Below are 14,264 nucleotides of genomic sequence, written 5' to 3' on the forward strand. Positions count from 1 at the left end.
TTAATTTTGCGTTGTTTCTTGCAGCAGGATGTACGTATGTATATCTTATAATTCGTAACTCAAAAATGGTAATCTGTAGACGGATAAATTTTCGCATGTGGGGTGTGCGTACGTATATTGCCAAATTTGAGACCATGGAAACAAATTTGAGATGGCGAAACCGGTTTTTGTGTCATTTTATTCGATTCCCGTTGAACCGACTGTAATTTTATATTTTTCGATACTTGTAATATGAATCACAGTAATGCAGTCTTTTCTGTATCGCTTCGGCGGAGTTACAAGTTTGAGGCCCGTCGAAATACATTTCGGGGCCCTATTTCTATCACAGAAGTTGTAAAACATTTATCATAAGCATTTTTGTAACTCCTACGGTGCCCCTAAGGTTATGGGACCTCTCGCGCAATTGCAGCATTTGCTATATTTTAAACCTGCCACTGCACGTCAAAACAAACTCGAGTGAGGGTTTTGAAAGGGTTTTTCTGCTCAATGTTTATGATTATTTTGAACTCTATTTTTACGACTATTTTTTGAATTTCCGAGAACACTTGCGTGCCCCTCCTCCCACTCCCTCAATTTCTGAAATCAAACTCTAGTTGTACTTCTGAGTTGTTTAAAACTAACACCATTCATAAAATTAGAGATTTTTTTTTCAAACTTTATCCATTGTTTAGAAAGAATTCAGAGCATTAATGAAAGAAATTGATTAAAGATGTTTTGAATGGTGACATAATTCGGAATTTAAGGAGATTTTTGAATTTTTTCTTCGGAAGTGCTGAAATAGATTCAGAAACTTTTCCGAGGCGTTGGTGGTAGCGGTTCTGTACTAAAAAAATGAGGCCGAGGTTAAGACCGCGAAGTGTGAGTCACTCCAAAATCAGAGGGTGACCTCCCCTAACCCTCCCTCGTCGTTTCAAGCATTTCTTAAATATCTAGCGATTATTTATTTTGGTTAAGAAATGTCATTTTGCGTATTTCTCATACTTGTTTCATCTATATTTCGTAATGCGCCATCTTTTTTGCATCATTAATAGCGATTGATTTCTTTTCTGTTGTAAGTAACTATTTTTATGTACAGTCGAGTCCCAACTTACGCGAGGGATGCGTTCCAAGACTCCTCGCGTAAGTCGAAATTTCGCGTTGTGGAGAAATATATATATCCATACAAATTTTTCAAAGCATACCAAATTCTTTTAGACACTTATAAACACCCCCTTAAACTGCTCTAAAGCATTCCTCAACTATATACTGCATTTTTTTGCATACAGAACTGAACATTTACTGTATTTAAAAAATAAAAAAATGTTTTATTCAACATGAAATACTTTAAGATGTACAAAATGAATGACCAATAGGAGGGAAAGACACACGGAGGTTAAAACAACACGGTACGCGCAGTATGTAGTAATACTAAAACGATGCAGTGTAACAGTACTGTGCAGTAAGATACAGTAACACTATTTAAGAATTAAAAAATGAAGATGGTAATGATTTATGCTCCATGATCAGATCGTTATTCCTATCTAGTACCTTTTTAAATATGATTGCTTCGCCTTTTCTTTCATAACGTTTCAATTTGTGGCAACATCTCCTCCTCCTGACCTCTTTATTAATACACATTACAAGAGCAGCTTCCATTTTCATAATATTTACTTTGCTAGACTGCTCTGCAAGCTTCAATATTGAAACCAAATTCTGAACTTTTACGAATATCTTTTTGTTTTGACTTGTAATTGTACGCATGGAAAATTCACTCATACTTATTGTCGTGCTACCGTCGACATTTTGTAGTTAGTCATCGAGAATCTTAGCTTTTTTTTTTTTTTAATCAGAAACTTTCTTTTTTTCCCATCATCGCAAACTTTAGATAAAAGTGCCACCAAGGTACCATTGTATTTCATCAACTTTAATATTGAGAATGAAAAAAAATAATAAATGAAAGTTGCGGAGTGGTTATTCGATGCACTAACATAACGATGACTAAACTAGTTTGGTGTGTGAAGTTTGACTATCAGTGATGCTTAAAGAGATGTAATAACATTCAAATGAAATCAATATTTAGTAGTCAATAACGAAGCTGATACTTCCTTCTAAAAAAATCATGTTGTGGGCGAAAAATTCGCGTTAGCTCTAAAATTAGTTATTCGTGAAAAATTCGCGTTACAGCCACTTCGCGTAAGTCGAATCGCGCTGTAGCGGGAGTCGACTGTATTTATATAAAATCAATGAATCAGTTATTTTCATTTTTTATACGAAAGTTTCAAGAATTTTCTATAATGCAATTTTTTAAATTTTAGAAAATTGTTGTTAAATTGAAAAAAATAATTTGAACTTGTTTGTAAAGCTGCATAAGAGATAAAACAATCAAATTGCTCAATATTATGTGTGCAAACATCAGATGAAGTAGTATATGTATTCAGTTATTAACTTGGTGTAAATATTGAGTTTGTTTATTAAAGCTGCGTTTTAAGAACCTCGCTCTTTTCATGGCTATTTATTTCTTTTTTCAGCAAAAGTTATGTCCCTGTTATAGCTTTTATGAGAAATGCAAACTTTTCTATTCATACATTTTAAATAAATATAAAAATATTCCTATTTTGATTTAATGTTGTAATTATCTGTTACCTTTTTTGTTTAATTTGATGACTAAAAAATGTCTACGCGCAATATTTCCACTTTAATTGCGTAATTTGTTGACGTTTCATTGTTTTATTCTTTTTTTTTTTGAATGATTAAACAACATAATTTAATGTTTTTTAACCATGTTTAGTGTATCTAAATCCATACATTATTACAATATTACTGAAACCTTAGTTATATGTTCAAATTAAAAAAAAAAAAATCAATTGGTTATTAAACAGTCTCTTCGATTTTCTTCGTTTTTTCCTTCTTCGTCTTTTTTTTGGGGGGGGGAGGGGGGCTGTTGTTCTTTCTCTTTCATCATACAGCAGTCAAAAAAGGAGAAACATAACTACACCCTATACAGATTGTACGTAATACGATCCAAAAGTTCACGGACAAGCTTTACCCAGAATGGACCTTACCCAGAATAGTTCACATTACCTAAGCACATCCACCTTCAAAAGATCACCTTGAGGGACTATGTACTTTTGAAAGTGTTCATATAACTTTTGGAAACACTACTGGAAGCCATTTTTCGCTATCTTCTATGATGCAGCTTTATCTTCTCCTGACGGAAGAAAACGGCGTCCATGCAAATGTTTTTTTGCTGGGAACAGGAAAAAGTCACACGGAGCTAAATCAGACGAAACGTTATGTTATTTGTTTGTCATATCAGAGTATTGACCAATCGAACCGTGCGTCCTCAACATGAAAGTCGCCTTCTTCCTCACGATGAAGTTAAAGCTTCAGCGTAAGAGGTGTTTACAGGAGGTTGCGAAAAATGTCTTCCAGGAGAGCTTCTAAAAGCTATACGAACGTTGGCAGTGTGCATAATCGTTCAAGGTGACTATTTTGTAAATAGATGTGCTTCGGTATTGTGAACTATTCAGGGTAAGGTTTTATACAATTTGTCCTCGAACTTTTAGATCATACTACGTACGTATGAGTTTTCAACTTACTATTTCATAACGTTTTGGAGTGACGCAAGTTTACGCGCATGAAGACATCACAAGAGAATTTACGATAATGGGGTTGTTTTCTTCAGTCAAAAGTAGTACTTTTTGTCACTGAAATTGATAGAATGAGCAAAAAAAAAAAAAAAAAATCATTGACCCAGAAAATACTTTCATTTTCCCAACAGTTATTTTTTAATTAATTTTTTTAAATGTTGGATTTTTCAAACAAGGCGTGGTCTTGATGACATCACAAATGATGCTCTTTGGCGCATTTTTCTACCACGTTTCCAAGTTCTGATAATCAAGAAGCGAATTAAAATTGCGCTCTACGCTTGCTGTCAACCATATCGTTGCCAATACACGTGAGTAAAGATGCGAATTAAATATTTTGTGCTGTGAATGGCAACACTGAATGGCATTTCATCATTTTTGATGTCATCGGACAGAAACGTAAACAATGAAAGCGCACCGATTTAAGTAATTTAAAAAAAAATAATCTCAAACAAATTATTTAAAAAATTATCAGATCCTTTGTTTTTAAGCACGCTCTTTCAGAAAAAAATACTTTTAAAATTTTGGAAACGACCCCAATTACTGAGGAGGCGTTCAAAATGGATATTTCGGTCATCTATATGTTCTTAGGTACATACGCATGTACAGATGTGCCGAAAAAACTTGTTTAGTATAAATTAGATGATCGTAAAATAGAAATTTAGGTCGAAATCTGATTTTTTTTTTTTTTTTTTGTGATTGCAATTCCTTTTTCGTAGAAAGGAAGTAAAGTGAAATGAGTCAATGATCCTTTAAACCCCTGACAATCTTATCAATTTATTTCTGTTTGATTTTATTTATTTATTTATTTATTTTTTTTTTTTTTTGCCATCGGCCAACGGCATCGGCCATCGGCCATCGGCCATTTGGAGGAAAACAATCGGCCATCGGCCATCGGCCATCTTTGAACAATCGGCCAACAATCGGCATCGGCCCATCGGCCAAAAAACGCCATCGGTCGAGCCCTACTTTTTAATGCTTTTTTTTTTCCTTCTCCAGAATATGTAACTTTTGAACGAAAATATTTTTTAATTTCAAAACCTTTTATTTTCTTCTTTTTTTTTTACATGAAAGTTTTACATACTAAAAGTAATCATAAACAATGGCGCAGCTAAGTTCCAATTATTGTACTTATAAATAAAAAGTTTAAAAATATCTTGTTCATGGATATAAGCAAAAAAAAAAAAAACTTTTTAGTGTTTGAAAATGGAGGCCAATTGAATATCAAAGAAGTAATTTTGTTAATTGTGCAAACAATGAGCTATTTTAATGATTAGTGTGAATTTAACATCAAGCTTTCTTTATTAAAGTGCTGCTTAAATTTTAGTTATCTTTTAGTTCAAATTTGTGTTAAAAATAGTATAGTATCAATATATTTCCAAATTAATTAATTTGAGGATACACTAGTAATTTATAATTTTGGTAGACCAACTAAAATTGATGTATTTCCCCATCATTTATTCTCACCTCAGAAATATAGATCACCTCAGAATTCATTGATAAGATCTGTCGCAAAGGTGAGGAATTGTCTATTTTTGATGAAGTTAAAAAACATTATTAAATGAATTGTACCTTAAAGTTTTTACTGTAAAAGCCGTGCGACAGAAAAGTTACACTTTTTGAAGAATGACCCTTACCTGAAAATCATTTTTTTTTTCTTAGATACACTCAAACCTATTTTTGCGAGGTCTTTTTTTTTTTTGTACCGTATATGAAAATTTCAATTGTATTGGAACTCAATTCATGAATATATTTATAAAACAAGTGTGAGGTAGCATCTTCAAGTGATGACAGGGGCTCCCTGACGGGAAGTCATTATGACCTCCCAAAAATTTCTTTATTTGGGAAATTTTGTCCGACTATTCGTCAAAATTATCATCAGTTGGTTTATTTTGATTTTGTTTAAAGAAGCAATTCCTAGTTATTTTGTAAGTTTTTGGGTTATTTTCTATGTGAGACTTTTTTTATGCAGTCCCTATCCATGGCATAGAAAAAAAAATTTTTAACTGTGCTGTGAAAACAACTTTTTATAACTACTCCTGAAGCTTTGAACAACTTTTTTTTGCGGTTCCTATCTACTGCATAAAAACAGGTTTGAGTGTATTTTGTAAAAAAAAATTCTTGTAGTTGTCTTTTCTAATTAAAAACAATAGCACTTGTGCATTATTTTTTCTAAAAGTAAATTTAACCATTTGTTTTCAAATTTTAGAAACATGTTTTAAGAATTAAATTTTTTCGTCTTTGGTAATCTATTGACGACATTCGCAACTATTTTGCTAGTTGGCAACTGCCTCATGTATTGTTTAAAAGTTTCAAGAAAGAGTGAAATATTTTATAGCTTAAAACAAATGTATAAACATTGTTTAAAATGTGCTTGTAGCAATGAAGTTGCAGACATGAGTTTCAGGGTTACAAGGAATCCTTTTCTTCAATGCACAGAAATTAGTTTTTTCATGGGAAAACATCTGTTTTGTTTCTTAACATTGAAAAAAAGATTCCTTGTAATCCTAAAACAGGTTTCTGCATTATTACTGCTATTCCACACTTTAGAAATTCGTTTTAATATTTTATATGTTTCACACAAAGATAAGCATTTTAATTTTACAGTAGCTTGCTTTCAAAATTTTTTAAAAATAATTTCAATTTTTTTGTGTACCTGTAAAATGTTTTGTAAATATTTTTTCTGTTGACAGTCTCGTCTTGAGTACCTGAGAGATCAATTTCAAATTAGAGAAAGTGATTTTCTTACTTTTGATGCCTTGAGGCATGCTTCTCAATGTGTTGGACGGGCCATCAGAGGGAAAACTGACTACGGTATCATGATTTTTGCGGACAAAGTAAGTTAAAAACTATGTTTGTCATTTTCTTAAAGAGGGCATTGATGACTACATCCTTTACTGTTCTATTCTATAATATGTTGTTTTTTTTTATCTTTAAAATATTTATGTTTTCATCTGTCACCCTGATTAAAAAGCTGAATAAAGATTCTCATTCTTAAAGGTGCGCCTGCACTACCGCTTATGCAGGGCTGCGGAGTCGGAAGAAAAATAGCCAACTCCGACTCCTGGATTTTGGAACGTCTGACTCCGACTGCAGCTTATTTATTTAATTTTTTTCTAATTCCCCCCCCCCCTCCATGGGAAGAGGTAAAAACCCCTAAACAGAGATTAGAATATTAATTCCTTTTTATGAAATTTTCGCGTTGTATTTTATTGTAAACCTAAGATGCATACAACGTTAAAAGTTCAATTTGAAAATCAAACTATCCAATAGTTGCGATTTCTAAAGCAAAATTGCTTAAAAATCAGATTTTTAAAAAATTGAAAAGGATTAATTTGCTCTCCTTTTATGTTTAACAAATAGATGTTGATCAAATCCTGTGCTTTCAATTTTTAAAAGCTGTAACTTGAGAGATAAAAAAAAAGTTTTGCTAAGTCAAAAAACTTTTGTTGAGAGGGGGCTGTCCCCCTCCCCTCATGGGTGACACCTCAACATAATTTCAGGGTCTATAAAAATTGAAATACTTTAATTCTGAAAAATTTCCTTAATAATATAAATCTTAGATTTCATCTTAAAAATTTCAATAAAAACGTTGCTCTATATTGCGGACAGAAGTCGGGTACATGTACGTCTGGAGCAAATTTTACACAAAATGCGGCGGCATACAGCTTTGTACGAATAGTTTTTACTATACCTACATTTCTTGGCTCAATTTTAATTTTATTGGCAGCTTTAGTATTAACCTTAATATGAACATTTTAGACAGACAGAAGGACAACAATTATTTTAGAAGACTACAATTGTTGAGTATTGTAACCCAGGGATTCTCAAACTAGGTGCTGCGGCACTATGGGTGCTGTAGAAAGAGATGGCGGGTGCTGCGAATAGTCCATATTATCACTATGTATTTAAGGTGGGTGTGCAAACTAAGGTCATTTTCACCATTAAGGTTATCTCCTCATCGATGTAGCATAGTAAAAATTTGCTAGATCGTGGCTTCATCTTCATCAGAAACATTAACTGATGATAAAGAGTTATCAGCAAGTAGTTTCTACTTACCGGGCAACAGAAACAAGGTAACAAAAGTTATTACAGAAAAGTAATGTCAAAACTATCTCAGCTTATACAATTCAGTAAGTTTCGTTTCTACATGGATCACTAGGTTACATGAAAAAGTTATATATTGTTCTTGAAGACTAATTTCTGTTCCTAACAAGGCTAAACCATCTTTCTTTGAGTCATTCCATGTCAAATCAACAAGCCTCACAACTTGACCATCACGAATTCCAACAAATTTCAGAGAATTGATTATATATATAAAATGATACAAAAAAATATTTTTTTCAGATTTTTAAGTTGCCCGGTTTTTTGTGGAGGGCTATGTAAAAAAGGGGGGAAAATACAAAAAACGAGGTTTTGGTTATTACAAAAAGTTGGTTTTCTCAGCTTCTATCGGAGCTAAAGAGTTCATTTTGGTTTTATTTTAAAGCTTTTGAAATGGGCTTTTATAGGATATGTCACATTATAAGGTTTGAGGTCATTAATATTTCAAGGTCACAAAAAATATAATTTGACCTTGAATATTTCAAAAAGTGTATCTTTTAAAAATCTGAAAAAAAAATTATTTTTTACCTACTAATGCCCTGCATATGTGAAAAAAATTTCATAATGGGATTGCAATGGGATCATGGTAAAATAAAATAGTGAAAATATATCTACTTACTACTTAAATGCAATTTGTAGCGTTTCCGAAAATATTTACAGAAGGACACAAGTTATTTTTACAACTTTTGGTTAGCATTGTCCATTTCTTCCTTCGACAAGTTATAAACTCTTCCTGTGGGATTTATCCTGGGATCTACTTTTGATATTACATCATCTACAGGTACATTCAGAATATCCTCTGCGTCTGGATAGTAAAAAGAATATGAAGGTCCATGTGGATGCAAGAATTTTATCTTAAGTGTTTGATTTTCTTCATCAGAGTCTAAAACGCAACCTAACCACCAATGTCCATCATACCTGCAGATTAAAAACCCGACCATTTCTGCGAATTCAATATAATCCCGAGCAGCTCTTACATATTCTATTCTTGAATTTTTTGAAAATGAAAATATTTTGACTTCCATGTGATTCATGTTTAGTGGAATAAAAGAATGGAGTTTCTGAGTACCTGGTATTCTTCTTGCGGTCATTAACCTGTTTTTCAAAGTCTCCTCTTCTTGTTTATGTTCTTCAGTTGTACTATATTGAAAATGTATTGTCTTAATGTGATCTTTTGCCCATTCATACAGCTGTCGAGGAGTCATAATTTGGCCATTATGTATCATTTGAAGACTAGCTCTCGCTGCTAGTCTTTTCACAGTGCCCCCACACCATCGCATGCACTTTTGCCGTGTGATGTTGCAAAAAAGTGCCATTGTGCTTTGATACCAAAGTCTGACTCATGGTGGCAGAGATTCAGAAAATTAAATCGATTTTTGTACTGAGAAGCAGCACCATCACTATAGTAATAAATTAAGTTTGGTTTTGTGTTATAATGAGATTGCATGAAAGAAATTAGATGTTTTTGAAAAATATGGACTGCTGTTGTGTCATGTACAAGGCAATCAGAAATTATTACTAGAGATGTATTCATTACTGCTTTTGTGGAAGCGTCCTGAAAATAAATGGTGAAGGGGTGAATTGTAGCTTGAGCATTGTTCCAATGGAAACCTTGGGCAGCATCCTGGAGGATAAAAGAATAATTCTCTGCAAAGTCACAGATTACAAGGTATTCACTTTCTTTTAACGATTGTTTTAGATGCGTGAGATAGCTCGATTGTTGACTTGCAAGAAATGAGTGAAGAAGAAGTTTTGGGAGATTTTCAAAAAATATAATTGTGAATTCTTCAGTAGTTTTCACTAATGTCTCGAGAGATGTTCTTTTTTCAACTTGTATCCACTGTTTATATGTGATGTTTTCAACGCAGTTGAATTCAAAAGCTTCTTCGATTCTTTCTTTGACTCTTTCAAACCCAGGACAATTTATACAGTTTCCAAAGTAACATGCTTCAGTAGGATTTTCGCAAACTGCATATTTCATAACATCTTTGTAAGAGTTAATTGGTTTATCACCTTCCATCAGTTCTTTCATTCTGCATTGACTAAACATCAATTTTGCATTTTGGTGTGTTGTACACACACACGCACACTGTGAGTTCCACTAGCACCTGCAAGAATACAGTGTTTCGACCTGAGTTCACAAAACTTTGAAAATCCTATTTTCAACAGAGGGTATTTTTGTTTAAATAATGCAAAAGCTTCACGCAAGTTACACAAAATAAATTTTTTTTTTTGAATATGTTCTCGTTTTCCATTTACCTTAAGAGAGATGACATCTTTTTTTCCCGGCATCATTCGACTCATTTCCTCACTCTCATACAGATCAGTTACTTTTTTTGCTGTTTCAGAATCTAAAGTTTTACCAGGTTTAGGATCAGGGCATGACATAACACCTTTTTCTTTAACCAGATTTTTAGCCTTTCTTGCAGTGTAATCTGTTACATCAAATTCATCTTGGTAATCTTTCAAAGTCCAACTTTTAGGCATTGTTGTTAATATTTGCATTCTGATCAGGCCCGTGTCCAGATTTTCATAAAGGGAGGGGTTTTAATCTTACCAGTAGGGGGGGGGGGAGAATTCAACCCCTTACAGCTTTTAGTTTTACGACACATTGCCGATCCAAGAAGGCGTTTATTCACATGTAAGGATTGCTGTATTCTTGAAGGATATCTCTAGCTGTACAAGTTACCAAAATATTCCTTCGTTTTACAGATTCGCTTTAATCAAACTTTGCTTGCTTCTTTTTAATTAAATCTCTTTACTATGTAGTATATTGCAATGAGTATCAAAAACTCTTCACAAAATCTTTTATAATGTAGAATGTATATTAGGTTGTTATGTTCTGAAATAATGCTTAATAAACAAAACAAGAAAGAGCTCTTTGCAGATGAAAATTACATAGCCAAGCACAATCACTAATGCATCTTCATAGATGTAACCTATGCCAAATTCACCATAAGCTCCTTACAATAAGCAATATTCTTTCTTTGCATTGGTAGATCATTCAGCGGTTCGTCCGCCATACTTTTTCCGAAATATTGCATTAGTTTGTAAGGCTTTAGCAGTTGTAAATCGCAAAAAACTTCAGAGAGAAAATTAAAATAAAATAAAAACGCTGAACGCAAACTTTCTCATTAAAGTAAATTTAAGTCAAATATGGTACAATTTCTTCATTTTGCTTATTTTTCCCCCAAGGGAGGGGTTTAACCCCTAAAACCCTCCCCTTGGACACGGCGCTGATTCTGATGCTCTTATCATCTGTACTTTTATATTTTTCTTTCAACTGGTTAATAATTTCACGGTCAGAGGACATAGGAATATCATCTTGTTCAGGATCTGGGTGTATATTTAATACTTTGCTTTTGAATGCTGTTGCTGCTTTTTAAAACTTTTCTTGGGGATATTTCTTCTCACTTAACCGTTTTTTCTGAAGAGGTGATTCATTCAAAGCTATCAAACTTTTGTTCGAAGCATTAAAAGCTTCATCTTTTTTCTGGAGTACATAAAGGATCTATTTGTTCAGATTCATCATCAGAACTAGATTCCAACTCCCTCTTTTTAGGCAACTGCTCCTTAGCAGATAGTTGAATTTCCTTGCGGCAAGAATCACAAATCTTGTAGCCTTCTTTGAGAAAAGTAAATGTTTGCAACAAGTTTTTGCTTATAGTTCTCAAGCTTTTCTTGTAACAGTTATGGCCTAATTTTTCAAATGGGTTGCAACAATATGTTTTACTTGAAGCTGTAGAAGTTGAGGGTTCCATCTCTAAATTCTGACTGAAAGCTGTGGTAGATTGCAAAAGTTTAAAATTTTTAAGTAGAAAAAAGTAAAGAAAATTAAATCCTGTTGAGCAGTGGATCACTGAAACTTCTGCTTCAAGAGCTAACCATGGACTGAATTCTCTTCTCTCTGTTTACAAGTCCATTCCTTAAGGGGAGTGACTGCTGTCAGATTTATTGACTTCTTAGAAGAAACCTACCACATGGCTGAGGGAACCACTTGGCCCTGTAGGGCCATGTGGTTGCCTGGGAAACTCTAGTATACTTCAATAACCAACAACATATTTATTTGATCACAGTGTTGTTCTTGTTTAGTGCATGATTTTAAAAAGAGCAAAGGAATATTTAAAATGAAAAGGAACTGGAGGTGAAAAATTTAGAATGAAAAAGTCATGTAATTTAATTTATTTTTAGTAGATATACATAAGATACTAAAAAATATTTTTCATTCAAAAAAAAAAAAATGTTATGCCATTTCAAAAATAAATATCCCAGCAAAAAATTCATATTTTCTTTAAAATTCATATAATAAAACTATTTTTTTTAATATTGATATTAATTTTAATTTATGTTCAGAACATATGTATAGTATATAACACCCCTTAATAATGTGTTGATTTTAATATATTATTAAATAAATATTTGCTGCAGTATGGTTGATTTTTTAAAGAATATATAAAATAAAACTTAAATGCCGATTTTGTACTGAAATGGTAAATTACATTTTATTTTATAACTTAGCATCCCATGGCAATACCATGTTTATATGCTCGTATATTGTAAAAAATAGATGTAGGAATAACATATTTTTTTTAAAGAAAAATTAAAATACACTTTCTGAAATATAGAAGGTCAAAGGTCAAAGTGTTTGACCTTGAAATTAAAAAATCAAGAAATATAAGCATGTTGCATATCAAATAAAAGGTCCATTCAAGCACTTTCTAAAAACACGAAAAGCAATGTTCTGCGACAATACGGGAACAAATAATGACTCATTATATGATTAGAAAAATGCAAAATTTTACATTTTTTGCTTATCTTTGGATCGAATTATCTCAGAAACTAAAACAGATAGAGAGTTATTATTGTGTATTTATTCCTTTTTATGTAAACCTAACAGTTGAGCCAAATATCAAAAAATTTTGAGAAGGTCAGGTTAAAAATGCCATTTTTTTCGTTGATTTGACATGGAACGACCCCTTTGTTAAAATTGATAGAGAACATTATTAAGACTTAAATTTTCACTTGTTTATTTTTTGCTTAGTTTTTATGTCATTTGGTGATCATGCAAAAGCTGGAGCCAATTCAATCATAAACGAGCGAGATACTAGGTTAGGAATCTCGGGGTGGTCTTGTTTGGTGCACTTATCTTATAATAGAGATGGACTGGGGTGCCGTGAGAAAATTTTAATTCTTCAAAGGGTGTAGTACAAAATTTTATTTTGTACTTTTTAGTTATAACCAAGCTTTCTTAGAAACGTGTAGGTTGCATGACATTGCAATTCTTTCATGCCAACACTTATTTGAATTTACCAAGCACCGCCTGAAGTTTCCGACTTGCTCAAGCGATACATTCCTTTCAGTATTTTAAAACTGAGATCGAGGTAAAAATATATATTATTATTTTTATATGAAAGTGGTTACTTAGAAAATGTTAGGCAACAAAACTGTTTGCTGACAGTTGCTATCAATTAAATAAAGTTAGAAAATAAGAAAACTAGGAGATTGCGGCGTAGGTAGCTGTTACAGAAAGTTCGATAGACAATCAAGCCAGCTGGTTACCACAATGACAGTTATTTCCTTATTGGGAGGCCTTTACACATATAATCAAATGAATGGGTAGTCAGTTTTTTAAAAATTGCAAGGAGAGTCAGTGAAAGTTAAAGAAAAAAAAGAAACCCGGAGTCGTCATGTTTTTGAACGACTCCGACTCATTGACCCCAAAATCAGTCCGACAGCGACTCCTCAGCCTTGCGCTTATGGGGGTAAGAAACCCATCTAAAGTATTTGCATAACAGATCAGTATTCTATGATAGAGAACAGCTCGACCATCTTGGATAAGAAATGCTACAGCTACCACGAGCCATCGCCTATTACGATTGTGAAGACAAAAACATCCTTCATCAAAATGACAACAGCAAGCTGAAGCACGAGTAAAAAGGACCAAATAAAGTTTTTAAAAAGGTGGGAAAAACTTAAAAACAATTCTTAGTCTAAAAAATTTGATCTTTTACCAAAAGGTTTAAAATTATTCAAAATACCAAAAAAATAAAAAATAAAAAAAGCTTAGAAGACAGACGATTTTTTTCAAGCCAGCCACTTTCAAAAAAGGCCAAATTACTCGAATTTGGCTCAAAACAAGCCAATCTGGCAAACCTGCTTCCCCATGCAGAGAACTGCTTGCTTGGTTTCGAATCTGAAGAAGCGCCAACATCGGTCTTATAACATTGGACAGGAGCGAGGGCCCTTCATTTCTTGCCGTGCATGGCTGCAGCGTGGATTGCGCTTTCCTTGCCTGGGGATACGTTTTCCCGGGAAATTTGACATTAGAGCTATTGCTAGAAGTTTTTTTTCAACTTTAATTTCAGTTAAAGAAAAAACTAATATTTCATACTTCCTGTCATTGATGAGCATACAAATGAGAAATGAAAATTTATTTTGGAGTGCCCAAGCTCTGCTTAGTTTGCTTGGCTGGACCGCTTGTCACTGGTAAGTAGGGGGAGTCAGAATACTTGCTATCATCTAGATATGATGCAG

At 33.0% G+C, this 14,264-nt stretch overlaps 1 protein-coding gene across 1 annotated transcript in view; it reads left to right on the plus strand.

The window, feature by feature from the left end:
- The window catches only part of LOC129219776 (general transcription and DNA repair factor IIH helicase subunit XPD-like), a 137,971-nt gene that overhangs the window by 79,974 nt on the left and 43,733 nt on the right, over window positions 1-14,264 (plus strand). The window contains exon 22 of the mRNA XM_054854074.1: window positions 6,320-6,463. Coding sequence (XP_054710049.1) covers window positions 6,320-6,463 — 144 coding nt within the window. The remainder of the gene's footprint in view (window positions 1-6,319; window positions 6,464-14,264) is intronic.

Source organism: Uloborus diversus, chromosome 4 (genome assembly GCF_026930045.1).
Source record: "Uloborus diversus isolate 005 chromosome 4, Udiv.v.3.1, whole genome shotgun sequence".
Classification (NCBI taxonomy): Eukaryota; Metazoa; Arthropoda; class Arachnida; order Araneae; family Uloboridae; genus Uloborus; species Uloborus diversus.